The sequence below is a fragment of the Zingiber officinale genome, chromosome 8B (assembly GCF_018446385.1).
Source record: "Zingiber officinale cultivar Zhangliang chromosome 8B, Zo_v1.1, whole genome shotgun sequence".
Lineage (NCBI taxonomy): Eukaryota > Viridiplantae > Streptophyta > Magnoliopsida > Zingiberales > Zingiberaceae > Zingiber > Zingiber officinale.
The window spans coordinates 4,315,109-4,339,122 of NC_056001.1; the positions used below are offsets into that span (position 1 = coordinate 4,315,109).

At 42.2% G+C, this 24,014-nt stretch overlaps 2 protein-coding genes and 1 pseudogene across 3 annotated transcripts; 1 reads left to right on the forward strand and 2 right to left on the reverse strand.

Moving 5' to 3' along the window:
- The first annotated feature begins 3,750 nt into the window (after positions 1–3,750).
- Positions 3,751–13,312, forward strand: LOC122017576 (leishmanolysin-like peptidase). 2 transcript variants are annotated; one of them, XM_042575224.1, is made up of 18 exons: positions 3,751–4,141; positions 4,708–4,897; positions 4,970–5,070; positions 5,159–5,299; positions 7,491–7,623; positions 7,701–7,814; positions 7,919–7,992; positions 8,062–8,136; positions 8,239–8,331; positions 8,418–8,478; positions 8,561–8,893; positions 9,232–9,358; positions 9,550–9,649; positions 10,198–10,267; positions 10,344–10,490; positions 11,336–11,431; positions 12,149–12,465; positions 12,815–13,312. In XM_042575224.1, exons 1-18 carry the CDS (start codon positions 4,076–4,078, stop codon positions 13,022–13,024), a joined length of 2,448 nt encoding a protein of 815 aa, XP_042431158.1. In that variant the 5' UTR covers positions 3,751–4,075; the 3' UTR covers positions 13,025–13,312. The 2 variants fall into 2 exon arrangements, with proteins under 2 accessions (XP_042431158.1, XP_042431157.1); XM_042575223.1 differs by having other exon boundaries at positions 4,708–5,070.
- Positions 13,313–13,462: 150 nt separating this feature from the next.
- Positions 13,463–14,618, reverse strand: LOC122017578 (annotated as a pseudogene).
- An 8,225-nt stretch (positions 14,619–22,843) lies between these two features.
- LOC122015686 (agamous-like MADS-box protein AGL61) lies at positions 22,844–23,548 on the reverse strand. The gene has a single exon (XM_042572702.1). It carries the CDS (start codon positions 23,546–23,548, stop codon positions 22,844–22,846), a length of 705 nt encoding a protein of 234 aa, XP_042428636.1.
- Positions 23,549–24,014: the final 466 nt, after the last annotated feature.

The following is a 24,014-nucleotide window of genomic DNA, read 5'->3' on the forward strand; positions in this document are numbered from 1 at the left end:
ATAATTGTTCAAAAGTTCATTCTTAATTTGCTTCATTCACTACTTCCTTAGTCTCTTTCTTGGCTATTGCATATATTTTTTAAAGTTTTCCTCAATTTTATAAATATATAATTATTTATAAGTAATTCATTTTTCCTTCACTTTCTCTTGTACTTTTTCATTCTTCCACTAAAATTTCTTACTTAGTGGTGTATGCCCTTTTGACTCACCGAACAATCTTAGCTTTTATTTCCAACTTTGATAGCATCTAATCCTATATCGTATTAGAGTCACTGTTTATTTATCTTAATATTTGTACTTCTACATTCTCCTTAAATATATTTTACTTGTCATCCTTTAACTTCCACCACTTAATTTTATGAGGCATATATATTTTATTTATATTGATACTATACTTAGGCATATATCCAACACTATTAATCTATGTTTGGTAGTTAACTTTCTCCAAGGGTGATCTTGTAATCTTTACAAATCCTTCTATCCCTTTTCTTAACCATAAGAAAGTTAATTTATGATTTATTAGTTTCACTTTTGAACATGACCAAGTATTCTTCTCTTTTCTTAAAAAACGTATTAGCTAATATAAAGTCATATGCTATCACAAAATCTAATATATTTTTCCTTCTTCATTTTTTATTCCAAACTCATGACCCTCATGTATCCTCTTATATTTTTCATTTTTCACTCCGATATATCCATTTAGATTACCTCCTATTAAAATCATTTTATTTGACGGAATATTTTGTAATACTTGATCTAGATTGTCCTAAAACTTTGATTTAGTAGCTTCATTTAATTGTACTTACGGTGCATATATACTAATTATGTTCATAATTTCTTTCGCCGCTATTATTTTAAAGACTATAATTCTATCTCATTTTCCAACTACTCCTATACCTTTTTTTTTTGTACCATAATTTAAAACTCGAGTTCTCTATCATCTTTGTCTTATGATCTACCTATTTTGTCTTTGATACACACAAAATACTAATTCTTCTCCTAATTATCGCATTTGCTACCTCCGTTAATTTATTTGTGAGGGTTCCTATGTTTTATGTTCTAAATATTAGACTATTAATTTTCCTATAATATTTATTCTTATTCAACCTATGGTACGAGAACTCTTGTCTATTTAACACTACACCCAAATTCTCATGGAAATATATCGGCCTTTGCTGATACGTTATAGTTGGACCTTGCAATGCGAATTATTACATATTTAACACTACACTCGAATTCTGAAAATATAACAATCTTTCCTGAGACATTACAATTGAATCTTACAACACATTCCTTTCGTTAAAGAACCTAATATTATCATAATAATTTAATAGATTTATGCATTTAACATTTGTTATTGTTTAACACTGACTAACAATCTAACCATATATATATATATATATATATATATATATATATATATATATATATATATGCACGTAATTCTATTTTAAAAATACTAGCAATTAACTAATCACCTTACGTGTAAAAAATTACTAAAATTGTAAACAAAGTTGATTTGATTTTTACAGAGATAGTCTAAGAACATTTTTAATCATTCACAGTTAGGTTGACAACAAAAAATACAATTAATTCTGTGAATTGGCTCCATTTCGCTACCTTCTTTTACAATTAATATTTATTCGAAGTTTAAACTTCAGTCGAACCGAGTTCAGTTGCAAAAGGTAACGAGCCATGGGTTTCGTTTTCCAACTTTTGGTGGCTGTCCCAACCATAATTTTCATCATCTCCTATAGTACTGAAGTTGGTTTTGCGAGAATTGACCGTCTGAATTTCATTGGTATAACGCGAATCTCTTGGCTTTTCTTTGTCCTCTTCTTCTCAGTGGTCCGCACTGTCAACTACTCCAATACACAATTATGCATCCACACTACTTTTAACTTGTAGGGCGGATCCAAAAGAGTAAACTTCTCCTCTGTTTCCTCTTGGATTCTTCTATGGATGGCCTAAATTCTCCCCCTCAATTAAACACGAAAAGTTTCAGTCCTTTACACAATTTTCAGTACCATGCATCCATTCTGGCAAAGTTGGCGAGGCGACAAACACCCACTCCTACCTCAACATCTACTTTCGATGAAATAACATATTAAAGGCCACAATGCCCTTGCCATTGTGATGTTCATTTTGAGCAATTTGCTGCAGTACGCACCTTTTAAGCAAATCCCTGCTTGTTTCATAAAAGATCATATGAGGCGACTGGCAGCTGAACTTTGCATGTGTCAATCGAGCAGCTGCATGTGTCAAACCAATTAGAAGTTTAGGCGAAGAAATTAACTAGGTGTTGGTTTTCATTTCAGGTGAGCGAACTTACTTCCTCATTACTTAAAGCTGCCTTTCGTTCTTCCAGATGTCAAATAATATGCAATCATAGGTACTGACCCAAGTGAGATTTGTTCAACTATGTGAACTGCACTCCACCCACCAAAAATTTGTTAACGACAAAGCTTTATAATAAGCACGAACAGGTGATTTGTTTTCCTTGGAAGGTTTTGGCCTTTGGGGATGGAAGAAATTTGTCCACCATCTCTTTCCTTACCCCACCTAAATGTCCTAACCTGGAGCCATTGTAGCTTATGATCTGTCGAATCTTTTATTCGTCTTCTATTTCTCCAGTTACTGTGCCTTGTTTTTTGAAAGGAAGAAAAAAAATTAAAAATAATTTTGTAATGAGATGATTAAACGTTTTTAGTACGTGTACCACTAGCTTACAGACACTTAACTTTCATGGAGCCCATTTCGCCTATATATGTTTGTTGAGCATTTAATGAATAACTTTCCTGGAGCAAGTCAACAAAATGGATTGCTTAATAGAATATTACCGGGTAAAATTAGGTGACGTTTGATAATAAGATGAAATAAAAAAGAATGAATGTGAAATTTATCTAGTTTGGTTGATTTCTATAAATTTAGAAATTATTCTTAAATTTTTATTCTCAAATTTACAATCCAAATGTTATCTTTTACTATTATTTTATTCTTTCATTCCTAAACTCATCAATCAAACACCCCCTTATAACCTTAAACTGGATGTTATCCTAGGCAAACTGCCAAAGGCTAGGAGAGTTTTAGCTTTACGATAGAGCAGTAAATCATTATAAATAATGTGATGATGCCAAATCCCCTATTTCATATTTTTATAGATCAAAAGATGAATCATATATATGGAATTACAATCAGATCGTGATGATGATCTAGCCGTAATTGATTACAATCCCTTTCTGAGTTTACTGTCCCTTAGATTATATTTTGGGTCGGGCGGGTGGTCGGATGTCGCTCGAAAGTTATCCCCGCTCGACGACCAACAACCTAACCACTTGCCCACCACCAGCGATCTTCGGACGGCCTCCGGCCATCCGTCCCCACTCAAATTATAATCAAGAGACGGTAAACCTAGAGAGATCATAATCGATTACAATTAGATCGTCATTACTATCCGATGTAATTTATGTCATCCATCCCTGGTCCAAAAAATATATAGACGAGGAGATCTCTCCGTGTGACAATATTATTATTTTTTTATAAACAATATGTATTTAACTATTTGAATCTATTAATTTTAAATGATTAAATTAATCTTATAAAAATTTCTTAATTAACCACCTAATGCGTAATGGGATAACAGCTCAATAGCATCGTAGCGGTCCGTTATGATTATTAAAACGTGTTATGAGATTGATGAAATATATTTATTTTTCCTAGTGGATAATAAGTTGGCGACTTGGTAAAATAATTGCTTGCTTGTTTTTTTTTTTGCGAGTTGAGGGCTACAGCGGACCATCTCCTATGACCTTCCCCTAAACCTCCCTCCCCTCTCCGCTCCCGAGTTCCGACCGACGCCCGTTACATTTCGACCTCGGACACCGTCGCCGCTCGTAATGGCGATCCGATTCGGTATCAGTAAGACATTTGGAATTTCGTGATTTTTGCAGAAAAGGATAAGTAGTAGCTCCTTTTGGTGAGGGCGGCGGAGCGCCGCCTGTCGTCGTCGGCGGTGTGGATGGGCGACCTCTTGGAGTTTTGATGGAAGTTGCTCTTGTAATTTTTGAGTCGATATATGGAGGTGAAGCCTTCGCTTCCTCGTGGGGTTGCTGCATTTCGTGGGTTGGTCGTGGCGCTTCAGGTACACTAGTTTGGTCACTTGATCTCTGAGATTACTGAAGTTCTAGGGAACTTTTTACGCTGTGGGCGAGAAGGATAGCAGACAAACTTGTCGTATTGAGAATTGGGGCAGCCTGTTTGACTTGCTTCGTGATCCTGGAGAAATTTGTCAATGCGGTGTGGGAAAGGGATTGGTTGGGTTTGGGTTTAACTGATTGTTTTTGTGGGAAAAAAACTGTCTCCCTGGATAGTTTAAGTCCGCTTGCAGTATCTGATCAGAGTGACTTCGGTTACAGCAAGCTGTTTCGTTTGTAGATCGTATTGATATCCTTTACCCTCCTGATTTTCTCTTATTGTTTCTGCTGAAGCTTAATCGGCTTCCTTATCCTTTGGGAGAAATTATCTTTATTATTTTTTTATCGGATCACTCAACTCTGTTGAGAGTCTGCAGTGCGATCCTTTTGGTATCTTGGATACCTTCCTTTTCACATGCTTAATATTCGTTTTTTTTCCAATACGTGCGTGGTCTTTAAGATAATTTTTGCCAAACACGAAATCATACAATGCATCTACTACCCTGCTTTACAGATAGTGTTGCTCCTGGTGAGTATTGGTGGCACTGGTGCAACACCTCAAGACAGCAAGCCTCAGCTTGGACAACATTCTGAAGTTTGGGTGAAAGATGCTTATCGCACCCATTCATGCATCCATGATGACATACTGCATCAGAGGCGGCAACCTGGGAGGAAAGAATACTCGGTTACTCCTCAAGTTTATCGTGAGTCCAGTATGTCAGATTCAGATGTACATCGGGGAAGAACTTTGCTTGACATCTCTGCATCATCTTCAGCACAAAAGAATGCAAAACAGCCTATCCGTATACTTCTAAACTATGACGCTGTTGGGCATACTTCCGACAGAGATTGTCGAAATGTTGGAGACTTGGTAAAGGTAATACGTAGCAAGTATATTATTTTCCAACTGTGCAATCAGGCCTTCAGTTTTTTTGGCATAAATTAGTCTTCTCTGGTATTGTCAGCATGGTGAACCTCCTGCAGCAACAATTCCTAGGATTCCCTTGTGCAATTCGCTAAGAGATCAACCAGTATTTGCAGATTGTTGGTACAACTGCACTTTCGAGGATATTCCAGGGGAGGACAAAAAGAAACGTCTTCAGAAGGTATTGTTTTAGCTACTTCATAAGATGTTCACTAAACTTTAGGAGTTTCATTCCGGAAGACATAAGATGCAATTTGATGCCATCTTGAACTTCAACCTAGCCATATAGCTACTATGATGGTTTGAACACTTTTAGTCAATTGTCCAACATTCTTTATGGCAATTATGATGGATTGTGAACCAAAATTAACATGATACCCTAGTGGTGCTCATATAGTAACTGATGGGTTAGTTGTATGGTTCATTGGCCTCTATAAGCCTGCTAAAATTTTCCTGAGTTTATACATTCTATTCACATCTCACATGCCTCGTGCTATTAAGTTAATCTTTAGGTTCTCTTATTAGGTTAAGTTATTAGAATTCATATTTGAAGGAATCTAGTGTTAGTTTTGGGCAAAGGAATGGGCTACTTGTAATTGGAGATCTGGCAATTGCCATTGGATAGACATGCCAATACTAAATGTTTTAGTGTATAGAATTTGGGCCTTGACATGGATGTCAACAGGTAACCAGTGAACATGATGACATCTTGGTTTAGCCCCACATCTGAAGTCTGATGATTGTCATCCTGTTGAGCCTACCCATATTATGTTGTTTTCTTGACTCACATGGTCGGATTATTTAATTAAGGGTCACTTCTCTTATCATGTTCAATATGCATACTAATAAAATTAGATGGAAACTACATCAAGGCAAAAGAGTAGGTTGATAAAAGACAATACATTCTGTTGGTTTTAATGTCATTTAAAACCATAGAAAACGTCTTATTGAATGTGGCATACCACCAAATGGTCTCCTTGTTGGAGAAAAGCAAGCATGCTTGTTCTTACAATGAGAGATGCTTTTTTTTTTAAACTACATCTTGCTCATCTAGATGTCAAAATAAGAAATGATCAACTTTCTGAGGATTTAATGCTTGCTTAATAAACTATTTGAATCGGCAACTCATGAAATTTGTATTATTATTTCACTAGTGTGAATTTGGTGCAACACAAGAATAAGTAATCTCATATTGAGAAATAAATAGTTTCATTCACATAACAGAACTCATGAAGAGGAAATTTATTAAGCAAAAGATGATTAACATGGGGACTAATATCCCTTTTAATGACTCCAACTCAAATAAAATTGGAAATAAATTAAATATTGTTGGAAAGAGTGATCCTATCCTAAGATGGCTCAATCAAACTTTGAACAAATCTCATATCCTCTAATTATCAAAATTATCAAATCAAAACTAACAAAATTAACTTGTTCTCCTAGATATATCAAAATAAATTTTCACAAAGTGTAATATTGTTAGAACTTAAATTCAAGTTTGCATTAGGATCCTTAAGATTTAGCAATCAATGTTGGATAACATTTATTGGACAATTTCATCCCAAGGTTATGAGATTTATATTAAATAAATATTCTAGGTTTTGTTTTTATTTGCTCCACATATTATTTTGTTTTGGATGAATTATCAAATTATGAGTGTAAGTGGAATACAAGAGATTGTTGTCGGTAATCTATATCTATCTCTGTACCATATGAAAGTTTCTGAGATTTCTCCTATCTATTATTTCATTATTTTTATAAGATGCCTTTTATTTTAGGCCATCATAAGATTTTAATGTATACTGTTTCCATTTTTATTGAAAAACGGCAATAAAACTCAAAATTGCTCGACTCACACACACATATTATATAACTTCAAAATGATAGACCAGATCTCATTGTTCACAAATCACACACACACACACATATGTATGCATATTATATAACTCCAAAATGATAGACCAGATCCCATTGTTCACAAATCATAGCATTGCAAGCATAATGGTGAAATAGGATACCCTTTAAGGAAAGAAAAATAATGAAATGAACATTTTTTAACTCATGGTCACTTTCCCAAAGTTTTCTTTGAAATTAAAATTCAAAATTCTATTGTCAAGCTAAACAAGAATCTGCACATCCATTTATATATTAAAATTGGAAATCTAGAATGTAGTAGTAAAATTCAATGATATGTAACCTGCTTGAAAATGGTTGAAACCTATTCAAAACTAACATCTTTGTATATTTCATTCATTTGACCCCTTCTTAGTTTGAACTTGGGCACTATTTCATTCTAAATACTGGTAGCTATACTCAAATTTCCATTTTGGAATTAATGTTTAATTATTTTTGTTCATTAAAATCTTAAATAGGCACTTGACCAAACTGCACAGTGGTTTAAAAGAGCTTTAGCTATTGAACCTGTCAAGGGGAATTTGCGGTTAAGTGGATATTCCGCATGCGGACAGGATGGTGGGGTGCAAATTCCCCGTGAATATATTGAAGGTATCTATCCTCAAAGTTCTATATATGGCTTCGTTTCAGTTTAGGTGTACTGTCTTCAGTTGCTCTATACAATGCAGATGGTGTTGCTGAGGCAGATCTGGTTCTCTTAGTAACTACCAGGCCCACAACTGGCAACACTCTTGCTTGGGCAGTAGCATGTGAGAGAGATCAGTGGGGTCGTGCAATTGCAGGTGCTATTTATGCAACAATTCAATTGTCATCCACAAACTTCTTAGTGATTGTCTGAAATTATTCTATTTATCTATTTTTATTCTTAACTTTATGCATTTTGTAGGCCATGTAAATGTGGCACCTCGTCATTTAACTGCTGATGCAGAAGCATTGCTTTTGGCTACATTGATGCATGAGGTTGGTAGGTGCTCCACTAAAGAGGTTTACGCCATATGCTTGGTAACTGATGGGAATCTGACTTCTTAGGTTATTCATGTCTTGGGTTTCGATCCTCATGCCTTTGCACATTTCCGCGATGAGAGAAAAAGAAGGCATAAGCAGGTGTGCTTTTCTTGCAGCTGTTAATAATTTTAAACCTATTCTGTTAGCCTGTACCAGCAGCTCTCTACCTTTGATATCCATGACTCCCTGCCTGGTTTTTAGGTCACTATACAAATTAAGGATGAGAAGATTGGGCGCATGGTCACACATGTTGTCCTACCTCGAGTTATTATGCGTGCTAGATATCATTATGGTGTAAGCTGAAGTTTTGAGAATCAGTTTAGTTATCTGAAATTTAAGATTATGCATTCTCTCACAGTACAATTTTCATGTTATGCCAGGCATTTTCTGAAAACTTCACTGGTTTGGAGTTGGAAGATGGAGGTGGTCGTGGTACATCAGGTGCTTTTTTGTTCATGAGTACTGTTAGTTTCCATTTGATGCCACTAAAGTGGTGTTCCAATGATGCTAAAATATATGGCAGGTTCTCACTGGGAGAAAAGGCTTATGATGAATGAAATTATGACAGGATCGGTTGACACAAAATCTGTAGTTTCACAGATGACATTGGCTCTCTTAGAGGATAGTGGATGGTACCAGGCTAATTATAGTATGGCAGAATGGCTTGATTGGGGTTGGAACCAAGGAACTGAATTTATTACATCTCCTTGCAACCATTGGAAAGGGGCATATCATTGCAACTCTACACAGTTGTCTGGTTGTACATACAATCGGGAAGCAGAAGGGTACTGTCCTATTGTTAGTTATAATGGGGACTTGCCAAAATGGGCTCAATATTTCCCACAGGCTAATAAAGGTATGGTTGGATTCTATGAAATTTTGATCTTGTCTCTAAATGATGTTCTTTATCTTTCATTGTCTCATATAATAACTAAATTACCAATTAGTCATGACATGGATCTTGTCTCACAACTTCTGTTGTGCACTGAAATATAAAACTTGAAGAGAATTGATTTATACATAGCATAATAGATCCACATGGTGTTTACTTTCGGATATAGTGTGGCCAACTTCCCTTTGTGAATGACTTTATTTTGTCATTATAAACCAAATTAATCCTTTAATATATAACATGTAGTACCAGCTTCAGTATTATGTTTTTCTGTGGCTTTTACACTTACCACTTTAATGCAGGTGGGCAATCATCTTTGGCAGACTATTGTACCTATTTTGTTGCTTATTCTGATGGTTCATGTACAGACAGCACTAGTGCAAGAGCATCAGACAAGATGTTAGGTGAAGTCCGAGGATTTAACTCCAGGTAAGATGACAAACAATTAACCAATATTTAGTTGCTTGTTATTTTTCTTATTGGGAAGTGGTTAGGTAAGCAAGTGCATCAAAACAATTGTATAAGAGATATATGATTGAAGCATTTTAACTTTGAAGCAGTAGGTAAACTTATACTTTGAGTTTTTTTTTTCATCTTCTAATATGCTACATACTCGTCAGATGTATGGCTTCTTCATTGGTGCGTACAGGCTTCATTAGGGGATCTATGACCCAGGAAAATGGCTGTTATCAACATAGATGCAGCAACAATACTTTAGAGGTAGATGATTCTTTATATTGCATATTCTTTCTTTTATTTTCATTTCCATTCTTTTGTTTGATTCTTTATATTGCATATTCTACCATTTTTGGAAGAGCAGTAAAGATATGGAACACCGATATGTTATACTTCCTGTGTTATGGACTCATTTAAGTGCATTAATGTATTGTTTGGTTGGGAGTATGGCTCGAAGACAAATCAAAGTAGCAGAGGGTGAGCTGTAGCTATATGTTCTTTGTTATCTTAATATATTGCTTGTTGGTCTTTTTGCATATTTAGGTATACGTAGTTCCTTTTGTTGATGCAATTCCCAGTATTAGCATTATTATTATACATGGTTTTGTTCAGTGGTATAAATCCCTCCAATATTTGCTTTATTTTATTAACATCAGCATGGTTCCTGCAATGATTTTTTTGTTCAACAAACTTGTTTAAATAATTATCATATGTGTTATTTGTTTGTTGATGTTCCCATACGACATATAACCTGATTTTTATCATTTGCAAAAAATAAAAAAAATCTAGTTCTTTTGTTTTTTTTTGTCTAGGTTGCTGTGGATGGTATCTGGAAGATGTGCCCTGAAGCTGGTGGTCCTGTTCAGTTTCCTGATTTTCATGGTAAAATTCTTTTCTGTGCTTAATCAATCCATATAATAATGTTTATGGACAATTATATTCAAACTTGATGTTGCAGGTGAGCTGATATGCCCTCCACATCACGAGTTATGCAGCCATCTGAATGTAAATGGACAGTGTTACAACTCTTGTAGTTTTAATGGTGATTGCATTGATGGGAAGTGCCAGTGCTTTCTAGGGTTTCATGGCAATGACTGCAGCAAAAGTAGGTTTTACATGGTTATGTCCTTTTCCTCATCCAGTTACTAGGAGTTTAATTGGCTAATCCATCTGAATCACATACTGCAATGTCTTGACATCCATACCAAGGATATTTCTCATGTTTACTTACATTTGTGTCCATCTGAATCACATACTGCAATGTCTTGACATCCATACCAAGGATATTTCTCATGTTTACTTACATTTGTGTCCATCTGAACCACATACTGCAATGTCTTGACATCCATACCAAGGATATTTCTCATGTTTACTTTATATTTATTCAAGAGAAATGCTTTACAACTGTATGATTAAGCTGTAGTTGTCAAATGACTGAATTGTGTTTTTCCTGTTAACCATGCTTGTCTGTTCCCAAGTTTGAGAGAGAACTTTGAGACTAGTTATGCAAATCCCATCTCATAATTTTGAAAAGCTGAATAAGTACCTTTTGGAAGTAATGTAGAATATCATTGCCACTTATTTTCTACCGAGTGTGTACAGTATCCCACCCTAACTTCAATTAATTAAATATGCAACTTCTTCTGAGGCAATTAATTGAATATGTTTTACTGAATATCTACAATATTCCTCCCTAAGCTTAGTGAGTCAATTATACAACATTACAAAACTTATGCTTAATAGTCATGTTTCATTGTCATGCACTAATGCTCTGGAGCAATCTGATGCTTCTTCTTGGGCTTTTTGGTTAAAATACAGCTGCTTCTGTTGCCCTGTACACTATTGTGGTCACAAGATCATGATATCCTTAGTACTTGTTAATGCTAATTAATTGTTAACAAATTTTACTCTGTCCATACTTTTCACTTAATGAACAGTGCTCGTGTGCAGAATCATGTCCAAGGAAGTGTAGTGGACAGGGTATGTGCCATCCAGATGGCATTTGTGTGTGCAAAAGTGGGTGGACTGGAATTGACTGCTCTACAGGTATTTATTTTATGATCCTGAATTCTACTGCATTTCAAAACTAGTTTCTGATGCCTTTAATAGAGAACATGGTTTCAAAAAGCACATGGGGGCAAGGCTAGAGATGGTTGAGTCATTACTTAGCCTATATGTTGTATGCCAAAGCATAAACCAACATAGCCTATAATGGTATACTAATGCAGAAACCAACACATGCAGTTCATATTAAACAAACATCTAAGAATACTTCTATGGATAGCCCAGTTACTTGTACAGTGTAATGTCTAAGTTTACATCCATAATATTTTATATCAAAATCATTAACCTAAGTAATCCGTATGAAAGAAAAATAAGACATGCCAGATATTGTTTAAATGATTGATCTACCAATTACATAAATGATACAGTTATAATGGATAAAACATATAATAAATATCAAAATACATAGAAATATTAAAAGGGTGAATGCTTACATTTACTAGGGTTTATCTATATCACTAAACCATTTTACAAAAAGCTTCACTAGTATTGATCCATATAAGAGAAAATTTATGTATTATTGTACTCATCATTTTGCATGTCATTCTAGACACTCACTGCTCATCCTTCCTCTTAGTTTGATCATTGTGATTTATTTTGAATTCATCCTTATTTGTGATGGCACATATTATTTTTCAAAACCATGGTAGCCGTAGTGAGTGAATATAATAACTGAATCGCCAATGCATGTTTTTGCAGCTGTATGTGATGAGCAGTGCAGTTTGCATGGAGGAGTCTGTGATAATGGCGTCTGTGAGTTCCGCTGTTCGGATTATGCAGGTTATACTTGTCAGAAGAGCACGAGATTGCTGCCGAGCCTCTCTATCTGCAGTGATGTGCTAGCTCGGAACATTTTTGGACAACACTGTGCACCGAATGAACCCAGCATAGTGCAGCAGCTAGAAGCAGCAACAGTAATGCCTAACTACAACAGATTAATGCCAGGTGGACGGACTCTTCTTAGTATTCTTGACAATGGCTACTGTGCAGCTGCCGCAAAACGACTCGCCTGCTGGGTGGGTATCGCTTTTTCTTTGGACCTGAAAAATGTTAAATTTTTTTTTAGTTCTGTGCTGTTGAACAAGGATTTTAATAAATTCTATTAGTCTACCAGTAGTTTCAAAAAGGAAGAGTCCATTAAACCTGTTGATTCAGATATGCATTTGCTCTTGCAAACAGACTTGATATATCATTTTTAACACCCGTACTTTCTGTGCCTCACCTACTGCTAAACTCTTCAATTTGATTCAATACAGTTATTGTCCAGTATTAGTAACTGCTAATAATCGATCTTCTTGGCGTTTGCTCGTTTTCGTTTATCAATGGCACTGGAAATTTTAGTTTAACTGTCTTTTCCTGTCACAGATCTCAATCCAACGGTGTGACGATGGAGGCAACAGGCTTCGCGTGTGCCACTCTGCTTGCCAATCATATAACGCAGCATGTGGAGCAACTCTTGACTGCACTGACCAGACGCTTTTCAGTACAGAGGAAGGGGATGAACAGTGTACAGGCTACGGTGAGACAAAACCTTGGTGGCAAAGACGCTTCAGCAGGCCCTACTCACAATACTAGTGGCAATTGTAAAGTTTTTATTTTTATAGTTTTTTTTTTTACTCATTTCGCTTACTCATCCCCCATTTTTAAGAGCAGCAACGCCTGTATTTTGTTTGTCGGGGCGAGGTTCCAATTTCACCGGCAAAAATAACCCTGTAAAGGGTTTCATGGGTGTTTCTGATATACCAAGTAGGCTTTTTCAAAGAATAAGCCGGAGCTATGCAGTAATATTTGAACGACACTGTACATTGGAAGGAGAAGGAGATATTAGTTAAATTTACTAGTGTAGTCATTTACTTGTTCTTATCTTTTTGGTTTTTCTCTCTTTTGTTGTCTGTTATGCCTTGTCTGGGATTAAGCAAAGCAAAGAATCTGTTTCTCGTCTTGCATGGTTGTGGGAGAACCAAAGGCGGAGAAATTCCATTTGCTGCACGCTTGAAAACGTGTTAATTATATATTCCTGTGAGCTAAAAGTAACATAATATATGGTTACATGCTTTTAACGGTAGAAATACATAGCTATGTGGTTATGTCTCAATTCCTCTCTTTGTTCATACCTCCACTGGACGTGTAAATATAAAATTTATAGTTAGACTTAGAGGCTTAGAGCTAAGCCTGGTCGGCGGAGTCGGCGGTTGCGGGGCAGAAGGTGATGAGGTAGTCGGCAGCACCTGCAGTGCACGTGAACGTGCTGGTGGCATCGTCATAGGCGTAGCTGTAAGCCGCCGAGCATGCCGGCATGCCGCCTTGAATAGCTGCGAGTAGCGCGTTGGCCTGCACGTCGCGGGCGACCCGAAGGCCCCAGTGCAGCAGTACTCCGGCGACCCGAAGGCGTCGCACGCGCTCTTGCATGCCACCGTCTCCCCTCCTGGCTCCGCCGCCATCCGCAGCTCCGCCGGGCACTGCGCATTCAGGTCGGCCACGCACCCTGCGTAGCGGCAGTTATCGCCCGCCGCCGCGGAGGGGCGGATTCCGATGCCGATGTTGTAGCCGTCGACCAAGCTCACGTCGTAGAAATCTTTGGCGGCGCCGTTTCCGCCTCCGCCGAGGGTGAACTCGGCGAGGCTGACCGGCGGGACGCCACCGACCGCGCAGTGGAGGGCGCCGCCGCAGTCCCCGGTCACGCAGGAGCCGTTGGGAGGCGAGGAGGAGGAGGAGGCGAAGACGCAACGAGTGCGGGCCCAGAAGCGGCCGGACCAACCAGGCGGAGCAGAGAAGGAGGCGGTGGCGCCAGGGGAAAGCTCGAAGCCGCCGCCGCCGAGGAGGCCGGCGCCATTGCCAGACAATGTGCCCGGCCAGACGGTGTAGGGGCACTTGTTCTTGATGGTGAAGATGGTTCCCGCACCTTCTGCCGGCGATGCCCATAATGCCCCTGGATCAACAATACTCGATCGTAAATTAATTGTTTAGACATGCAAGTAATTTGGAGAAGGAAGTTAGGCATTTGCTTACCTGAGAAGAGTAACCATGGGAGGAGGAAGAAGAGCTCCATGAGAGAGACGGTGAAGGGATAGTTGCGGGGTCAGGTCTTCTTTCTTGTTTTCAATTTGTAGTTAGGGGAATTCCAAAAGGATGCACCCCCAGCATTTGTTTGCACGGATCTCAAAACTACTTAATGATAGAATTTTTTGAACTGATAATCTAATAGAAGATACGGCACATGATATGTCGCTGAAGGCCAACCGAGTTTAATATCTATTAATTTTGTTAACCCGGCGAATGACTCGGCGAAGGATCATCCAATAACACTACGTACAACCATTAACCATACAACTGAGTCGAGCACAGTAGGAATCATTATTTTAGCCTGCAGAGGTTTAGTAATTAAATGAACGTACGTACTGGACCGAGTTCATTGGATTCCGACTTTCCGAGGAAGAATCCTTACCATTAATGCGTTGTCCATTAGAAAAGATGAAAAAACTAGGAAGACACGAAGAGAAGATGAATAACCGGAAAGTAATTAGATAGGCACTAATCGTTTCTTTAATTTAGTGTTGTCTATTAGGAGAGAAAGAAAATCGAAAAGATATATAAATATTTTTACAAAAATTGCCTTAAAAGATCATTTTACTCGGGTAGATTGATTGGTGAGAAACTGACCTGAGTGGAGAAGAAATTGGAGAGAGGTGGGTAAGCCAGAAAAGAGGGTCACGTCTAAATGCATTGCTAGAAGAAGTCATTTGGCGGAAAGAGGTCGAAGAGAAATTAATTCTCCAAAACCATGAGTCCCACCCATCTCCTAGAAAATAAAATTTTAAATCATGTACTGTAAAATTAATAATCGTTTTTTTGGCTGCATGATGTCTTAATTAGGCTCATCCTGTCTAAAAATGAAGAAGATGGTTAACTAGAAATAGGACTCTGATGTTAACTAAATGAAGACATCTCTCTGAATGATCCCGCGTGTCAACACGAGCGTTAGCAATCGGACCAGAGAAGAGATCTCGGCGTAGACACTCTAACGCTCAAGTCAATGATGAGTTAAGTGAATAGTAATATGACTAGTCGCTATAAGCGTATTGATCCTGTCCGGAATCTGAGTCAGACGAACCGCCGGGTGAAGTGGATGGAATGTTGATCGAGTCGCGACGTCCCGGAGGGGGGTATGCTGAGATGACTTCTATGTTGACCAAGTCTTCAGAAGTCCCTTGGTCAATGCTACTTGCAGCCAGAGACCGGGTCCCCCGGTCCCTGGTACCCCGAGACTCGAGGCAGATCCAACGAACATATAAGTAACAAATTAATACTGGAATAATAAAATAAATGGAGAGTGAGTACGAAGAACGTACCCTGGCCCAGGGGGCGCCCTCGGATGGGACGCTGCTCGAGTTGTCGTGCCCCGAAAGAACAGACGATTCTGATCAGGCTGAAGAACTGGATCTGACGATGAGGAGCCGAATGTCGTGGCACGAAACTAGATGCAACCTCGGCACGCAGAATGGGATATGACATCAGCACGTAGGTCGGGATATGACTTCGGCACGCAGGCCAAGATAGGACACTGATACACAGATCGGGATAGGACAATAGCGCGCATGCCGAAATAGGATCTCAGCACGCAGGTCAGGAAATAACAACAAGAAGAAGGCTAGACATACAAAGTACATCGTCCGAAATACAACCGCGGCTCGAAGGCCAGAACACAAAACATGGGCGGGATCATCGCATAAGTTGGAACACAATGCACAAGCCAGATTGCGCGAAGGCTGGAATAATGACGGCATGTATCGGAGTACGACCATATCAGAGTCAACGGGGCTTGCTGCCATAGTTGACGCTGGGCGACAACCACCACCGGGAGCTGCATATGGTGGAGACGACTGCCACGTCAACACTGTGCCAACAATGGTCCGACTGCAGCCGGAATGGCTAACCCGATAGTTCACTGTCGCGACGACGGCTGGAAAGGGAGAAAGAGATAGGCTCGATGGCTGGGAGGCGAGTGTGAGAAAGGGGCGGCACGCGTAGGCCGGGAGCAGAGGAGGTGTCAGCACTGGGGAGGGGATACGATGGAAACTCTCCAAGGCAGCCTCTGTGCCTGAGCTGTGACAACCTCGGCCGCGACATGGAGAGGGAGAGGCAGCCTCGACAGCCAGCGTGGAGAAGAAGGAAGCGGAAGGAGGCGATGTTGTGGCCGGCGTCGCGAGGAGAAGGAAGAAGAAGGGGTCGGTCTCTTCGGTGGCGGCGTCGCGAGGGGAAAAAGAAGAAGAGAGGAGAAGAACGGCAGCCGGTGCCGACGAGGAGTTGAGCCCGGGGAAGACAAGTTGGCGGTGTCGCAAGGAGGAGAAGGAGAGGAGGAGGGTTGGCAGCTGGCGTCGGCTCCGGTGAGGAGCGTAAGAGAATGCTTGCCGAGTTTTCTGGCGACGGCGGAAAAGGTTCCACGAAGCCCCCCCTCCTTTCGCATGCTACAGTGTCCCCTCTTAAAACCCTACCCTGTGCTTTTACTAAATTGCCCCTCCCTTTTCCACTAATTACTCCCCTCCCTAAACCATATCCACATCACAAGCCTCCCCTTCAAGTCTAGTCGAAGAAGGCACAAGTCCGACTGACTAGACCAAGCCTCAAAACAGAATTGCTACTAAACGCGAAATCAGATCACTGGGCTCGTCTTCTCACATCGAATTGGGTAGATGTGGCGATGTTGAGCAAGTGACTCAAATAGTATCAAATGAGCGACGAGAAATAATGCGAAGCGTATGCCGAGCAAGCAATCGATCAGATGCTGATCGGGAGACTGAGTGATATCGGGAAGACGCTCGAGCGATACTGGTCAGGGTGATAGGGCGATAATAAATCACGACCGAACGACCGAAAAATGTCAACCAGACAATAGAGAAAATGTCAATCGAGCGAAATAAGGGTGAGCGATGTCCAACGCGCGACCGAGAAAATACCGACCAGGAAACAAAGATAATGTCGATCAGGAGGAATGAGAACGGGCGAGTAGACGAAGGACGGATAAGTAGAGTCGAATGAACGATCAAGAAAGTGTCGACCGAGCGACAGTAAATCGCGACCGAGAAATGACACAATACTGACTGGGGCAATAGGGAGAATGATGGACGAGTGAAGCCGTGAGCGCGAACGAGAGAATGTCGACCGAGCGACAGTAAACCGCGACCGGGCGATAGAGAGAATAATGGACGAGCGAAGCCGTGAGCGTGTACAAGAGAAAGTTGGATTAGCGATAGTAAATCGCGACCGGGCGATACAGAGAATAATGGACGAGCGAAGCCGTGAGCGCGAACGAGAAAATGTCGATCGAGCAATAGTAAATCGCGACCTGGCGATGGATGAGCGAAGCCGTGAGCGCAAACGAGAAAGTGTCGTCGAGCGATAGTAAATCACGACCGAGCTATAGCGAGACTGATGGTCGAGCAAAGCCGTGAGCGCGACCGAGAAAGTGCCAACCGAGAGACAGTAAATCGCTATCGGGCAATCGAAACATATCGACCAGGAAACAGAGAGAATACTGATCGGGCAGAATAAGAACGGGCGAGCGATGTCGAATACTCAACCGAGAAAAATATTAAGTGATAGGTCGATCGGCATACAGCGAGTAGCCAAGTGTTACCAGTGAGGGGTTGAGCAAACGACCAAACAACAGCGATAAGCAAAACGTGAATGGCGAGTGTCGGGCATAGCGACGAGTGGAGAGAGTATGATGAGTGCCGGGCAGAGCGGCTAGTGAGCGGTGAGTACCGACCGAGAGGTCATTGGGCGTGAGAGCATGCTCACTTATAACTCGCACTAAGGCGAGAGTCTGGAACACCGACCAGGCAGGTCATTGGGAGTGAGAGCATGCTCACTTATAACTCACACTGAGACGAGAGTCTGGAATGCCTGACTGAGAGGTCGTTGGCGATACTCTGGTCCAAGACCAGTGGCGATACTCCGGTCTGAGACCGTTGGCGATACTCCGGTCCGAGACCGGTGGCAATACTCTGATCCGAGACCGGTGGCGATACTCCGGTCCGAGACCGGTGGCGATACTCCGGTCCGAGACCGGTGGCGATACTCCGGTTCGAGACCGGTGGCGATACTCTGGTCCGAGACCAATGGCGATTATCTCGACCCCGAACGGGGGAGGTAAGAGGTGATATACTCCTGTCCGAAATCAGTGGCGATTATCTCGACCACGAACGGGGGAGGTAAGAGATGATATACTCCAGTCCGAGACCGGTGGCGTTTATCTCGACCCCAAACGGGGGAGGTAAGAGATGATATACTCCGGTCCGATCGATGGCGATAGCTCGACCCCGAACGGGGGAGATAAGAAAGTCGATAAGCTGATCCGCGACCAATGAGAACTGCTCAACCCCGAACGGGGGAGATAAGCCACGAAGTCCGTAGAAGCGGAGCCCGTAACAATATGAGGGAGCAGGGTCCGTAGCCATAAAAAGAAGCAGAGCACCGTGGATAAAGGGAGCAGAACCTGATCGGGGAGCTGGGTCCCTAGTACCTTATTAGAGAGTAAGGGCCCTAACTTGTAATCAAAGAGCGAGGCCCTTAGATCCTAATCGGGAAGTGGTATTACGAGTCACTGATCGGGGAGCTGTATCCCTAGTGTATGAGCGAGGAGCTGTGCCCCTAATGTTTGATCGGGGAGCTGGGCCCCTAATGTCCGATCAAAAATCGAAGACCCTAGTCTTTGATCAAGGAACTAGAATCTCACTCTCTTATCAGGGAGTTATAGCAGATCCTACAACCAAAAAAAGGGAGCAGAGCCCGCAACATACCTGATCGAGGAGCCGTGCCAGCTAGCTAAGGGTTTGTCTCAGTCCCTTGACTCCCGAATACCAATGGAGTTAGGAAAGAATATAATGGAAAAATTAACCTGTCGGCCAGTTGAAGCTCCCACTCAATCTCTCAACTCCCGAATACCGATGGAGTGAGGGTAGAAGTTAATATGTTTGTCGGGATCCTCCTGGACTATGATAATGGCAGAAAACCTCCCAACGTCGTCTATCTTCACGTTCCAGAATAGGTGATGAAGATTCTCATAGACGACGCCAAATTGATCCTGTCCAGAATCTGAGTCAGACGGACCGCCGGGTGAGGTGGATGGAATGTTGACCGAGTCGTGACATCCCGGAGGGGGTATGCTGAGATGACTTCTATGTTGACCAAGTCTTCAGAAGTCCCTTGGTCAACGCTACCTGTAGCCAGCGATCGGGTCCCCCCGGTCCCTGGTACCCAGAGGCTCGAGGCAGATCCAACGAACATATAAGTAACAATTAATACTGGAATAATAAAATAAATGGAGAGTGAGTAAGGAGAACGTACCCTGGCACAGGAGGCGCCCTCGGATGAGACGCTGGTCGACTTTGTAGGATCGAAAAGAATTTAGATATCTCCACAATGACATGATATTGTCCACTTTGGACCTAAGCCCTCATGGTTTTGCTCTTGGGCTCTACCCAAAAGGCCTCATGTCAATGGAGATATCTTTCTCTTATAAACCCATGATCTTTTCCATGTGTTTTCAATATGGGACTATGTTTGCAACCTTGCAACCCCAACAATCCCCCCCTCAAACAAAGGACCATGGGCTTCCCACGTCCGATCCTTGACCCACCAGGTCTTCCTGCCCCTCGGTCTACCCGACCTACTAGGACTTCCTGCCCCTCGGTCTAGCCGACCTACTAGGACTTCCTGCCCCTCGGTCTACCCGACCTACTATGACTTCCTTGCCTAGCCGCAACTAGGACTTCCTGCCCCTCGGTCCACCCGACCTACTAGGACTTCCTGCCTGGTGTCTGGTCCTCTTGATCCGAACATAGGAGCCCCCACTTTCTTTGTTCGAGGTCAATATTGTACTCACATGGTTCAATTAGACCATAACTCTTGTGCACAGTCGGTGGTTAAACCTTCTGGCAGTCCTGGCTCTGATACCAATTGTAGGATCGAAAAGAATTTAGATATCTCCACAATGACATGATATTGTCCACTTTGGGCCTAAGCCCTCATGGTTTTGCTCTTGGGCTCTACCCAAAAGGCCTCATGTCAATGGAGATATCTTTCTCTTATAAACCCATGATCTTTTCCATGTGTTTTCAATATGGGACTATGTTTGCAACCTTGCAACCCCAACAGACTTGTTGTGACCCAAAAGAGCAGACGATTCTGATCAGGCTGAAGAACTGGATCTGACGATGAGGAGTCGAATGTCGTGGCACGAAACCGGATGCAACCTCGGCACGCAGGCCGGGCTATGACATCGACGCACAGGCCGGGATATGACTTCGACACGCAAGCCGAGATAGGACACTAATACACAGATCGGGATAGGACTTCAGCGCGCATGCCGATATAGGATCTCGACACATAGATCGAGAAATAAACACAAGAAGAAGGCTAGACATATAGAGTACATCGTCCGAAATACAACCGCCGCTCGAAGGCCGGAACACAAAACATGGGCGGGATCATCACATAAGTTAGAACACAATGCACAATCTAGATTGCGCGAAGGCTGGAATAATGACGACATGTATCGGAGTATGACCATATCAGAGTCAACGAGGCTTGCTGCCATAGTTGGCGCTGGGCGGCAACCACCACCGGGAGCTGCACATGGTGGACACGGCTGCCACGTCAACATTGTGCCAACAATGGTCTGGCTACAGTGGGAACGGCTAACCCGATAGCTCACTATCGCGACGACGACTGGAAAGGGAGAAAGAGGGAGGCTCGATGGCTGGGAGGCGAGCGTGAGAAAGGGGTGGCACGCGTAGGCCGGGAGTAGAGGAGGTGTCAGCAATGGGGAGGGGATACGACGGAAACTCTCCAAGGCAGCCTCTGTTCCTGAGCCGTGACAACCTCGACCGCGACATGGAGAGGGAGAGGCAGCCTCGGCAGCCAGCGTGGAGAAGAAGGAAGCGGAAGGAGGCGATGTTGTGGCCGGCGTCGTGAGGAGAAGGAAGAAGAAGGGGCCAGTCTCTCCGGCGGCGGCGTTGCGAGGGGAAAAAGAAGAAGAGAGGAGCAGAACGGCAGCCTGCGCCGGTGAGGAGTTGAGCTCGGGGAAGACAAGTTGGCGGTGTTGCAAGGAGGAGAAGGAGAGGAGGAGGGTTGGCAGCCGGCGTCGGCTCCGGCGAGGAGCATGGGGAAGAGAACGCTGGCCAAGTTTTATGGTGACGGCGGAAAAGGTTCCACGAAGGCCCCCCTCCTTTCGTATGCTACAGTGTCCCCTCTTAAAACCCTACCCTATGCTTTTACCAAATTGCCCCTCCCTTTTTCACTAATTACTTCCCTGCCCTAAACCACATCCACATCACGTGTAAAATTACGTAGTATCATATACATGATGGTAAAAGGCGAATACGCTCGCCCCGAGCGCTTCCGCCAACCTGTCCCAGGGTCAACACGGAGGAGATAAATCACGGATGACTACTAGTCTTTGGAATAGTGACTAGCACATAACGTAGTATCGTATACATGTGCTTATAGATGGAGAACTTTTTTTATAGGGTTAATGTTTATGCATGAATTTCAAAGCGTTTCTGAAAAATGATGCCATAAAGATGTTTTGACACATTTCCCATAATAGACCTGTAATTCCTATGATTAACAGGGTGAAAGCTTATAATGTACAGCTTGCAGATGGAATATTCTCTGTCTTCCGTGATATAAAATGTTAAAAAGGAACATGAGACTGTTTGGTTGAGGGGCTTATATGGTAAGTCGACCGAGTTCCTTCTGTGACCCGATCGACATTTGCATGCAAGGGTAGGTTAATCGGATTTATAGAGTGTTGTTGTCAAGTACTCGTCCCTCACTCAGCTTTTCTGTTTAGCCAAAGAGCTCGATCGGACCGGGCGTCCAGTCTATCCGATTGGACTATAGCTCTAATCAACTGAACTATTCGATTGACTGTTCTGACTTCAAGGTTGACATTCTTTGATTTTGACCGCCATATCAACTGGCCTCCTGGACTTTAATCCGACAGGGTCCATCTCAATTGCCGTATCATGGGTAAAATGCCCTCCGTTATTTAAATGTTATATTTTGTAGGGATCAGGATCGGACAGTTTAGAATGAGCGATATCATTTGCTCCAATAATTTTAGTGAATATAAATATCATCTAATAAAAAGGCCAACGACGGTCAAGAAATCAGATTAGGCAACTCAATAAATGCTTCCTTACTGATCACATTGCAATATGTCAATATTTTGATGAAAACTAATTGAGGCACAAAGATAATTAACAGATATCGAAATTCAGATCTTCCTTATTCAGTACTCGATGCTAATCCATACGTGTTCGATCGATATATATATAGTTAATTTTGCGAACGATATTAACTACGAACGAACACAGTCTAAATGTGTAATTATATCATGGAGCTAAAGAAGCCATGCCCATAGCCGCCGAACCCGCCGGCGCCGAGACTCGGATAGTGCACGTCCACCCCTTCATTCTTCACCGAAAACAACCCCGACGCCGCTCCGGCGCCACTTCCGCCCGCCGCCACAGCTGAGAATTGCGGCTTGCGTACGAAGGTCTCCTGCAGCAGCTGGTCCGCCCTCCTCGCCACATCGCTTCTCAACTCCACCAGCCTCCGTTCCAGCTCCTGCAGTTCCGACATGCCGAGGCTCTCCACGTCTTCTTCGTCGTCCCAAAACAAACGCCTCGCCTCCCCCTCTTTCTCCTTCTTCATCTCCTTCTCGAGCGCGTCCCGCTTCTTCTTCTCCGCCTCCACCAGATCGTGCAGCTCCATGCATTGGCGGTTGAGCTCGCGCACGGCGGCCTCGCGGTGCGACTCGCCGCCGCCGCTAACCGGGTGCGACCGGCGAGAATTCCCGGCGAGGAAGCGGTCGACGACACAGTCGACGGAGGGGTGGCCGAAGGAGAAAACCTTGCCGGCGGGCGAGAAGACGACGACGCTGATCTCTGCCCCGCAGAGGATGGAGAGCTCGCTGGCCTTCTTGAAGAGGCCGCTCCGGCGCTTGGAAAAGCACACTTGCCGGGCCTCCTCGTTCTGGATCCGTTTGATCTCGATCTTCTGCCGGCCCATGCTCGGCTTCCGCCTCACCATCACGACGACAGATTTGAACCAGAAAGTAAGAAGAAAACAGCGCCCTGATTAGCGAGGGAACAGGGCGGGGTTTAATTTATACACGAGTCGAGCGGCGGGTACAGTAATTCTTTCCCTGCAAATAGAATTTAATTGATTATAAAGAGAATTAATTATTATGGAAGGAATTGGCAGAGCCAGCTATGATTCTTAGTTGGATATATTTTATGAGCATAATGTATCATAAATCACCTCATCTAAAGTTAAATACTTTCCAAAACTTAATCGTTGTGAGATGTTCTTTTGATATCGGAATTCGTATATACATACCCATGTTATATATCAGCTATTCAGGCTATTCAGGTGTGTCTGTATATCTGCTCAAATTTATTTCCTGCTATTTCCTGCTAGCTAATTTATCCAAATTCATCTCGAATTTATTTAACAGATCTATACTCGCATCCTGATACGGTGAATACGGAAAGGG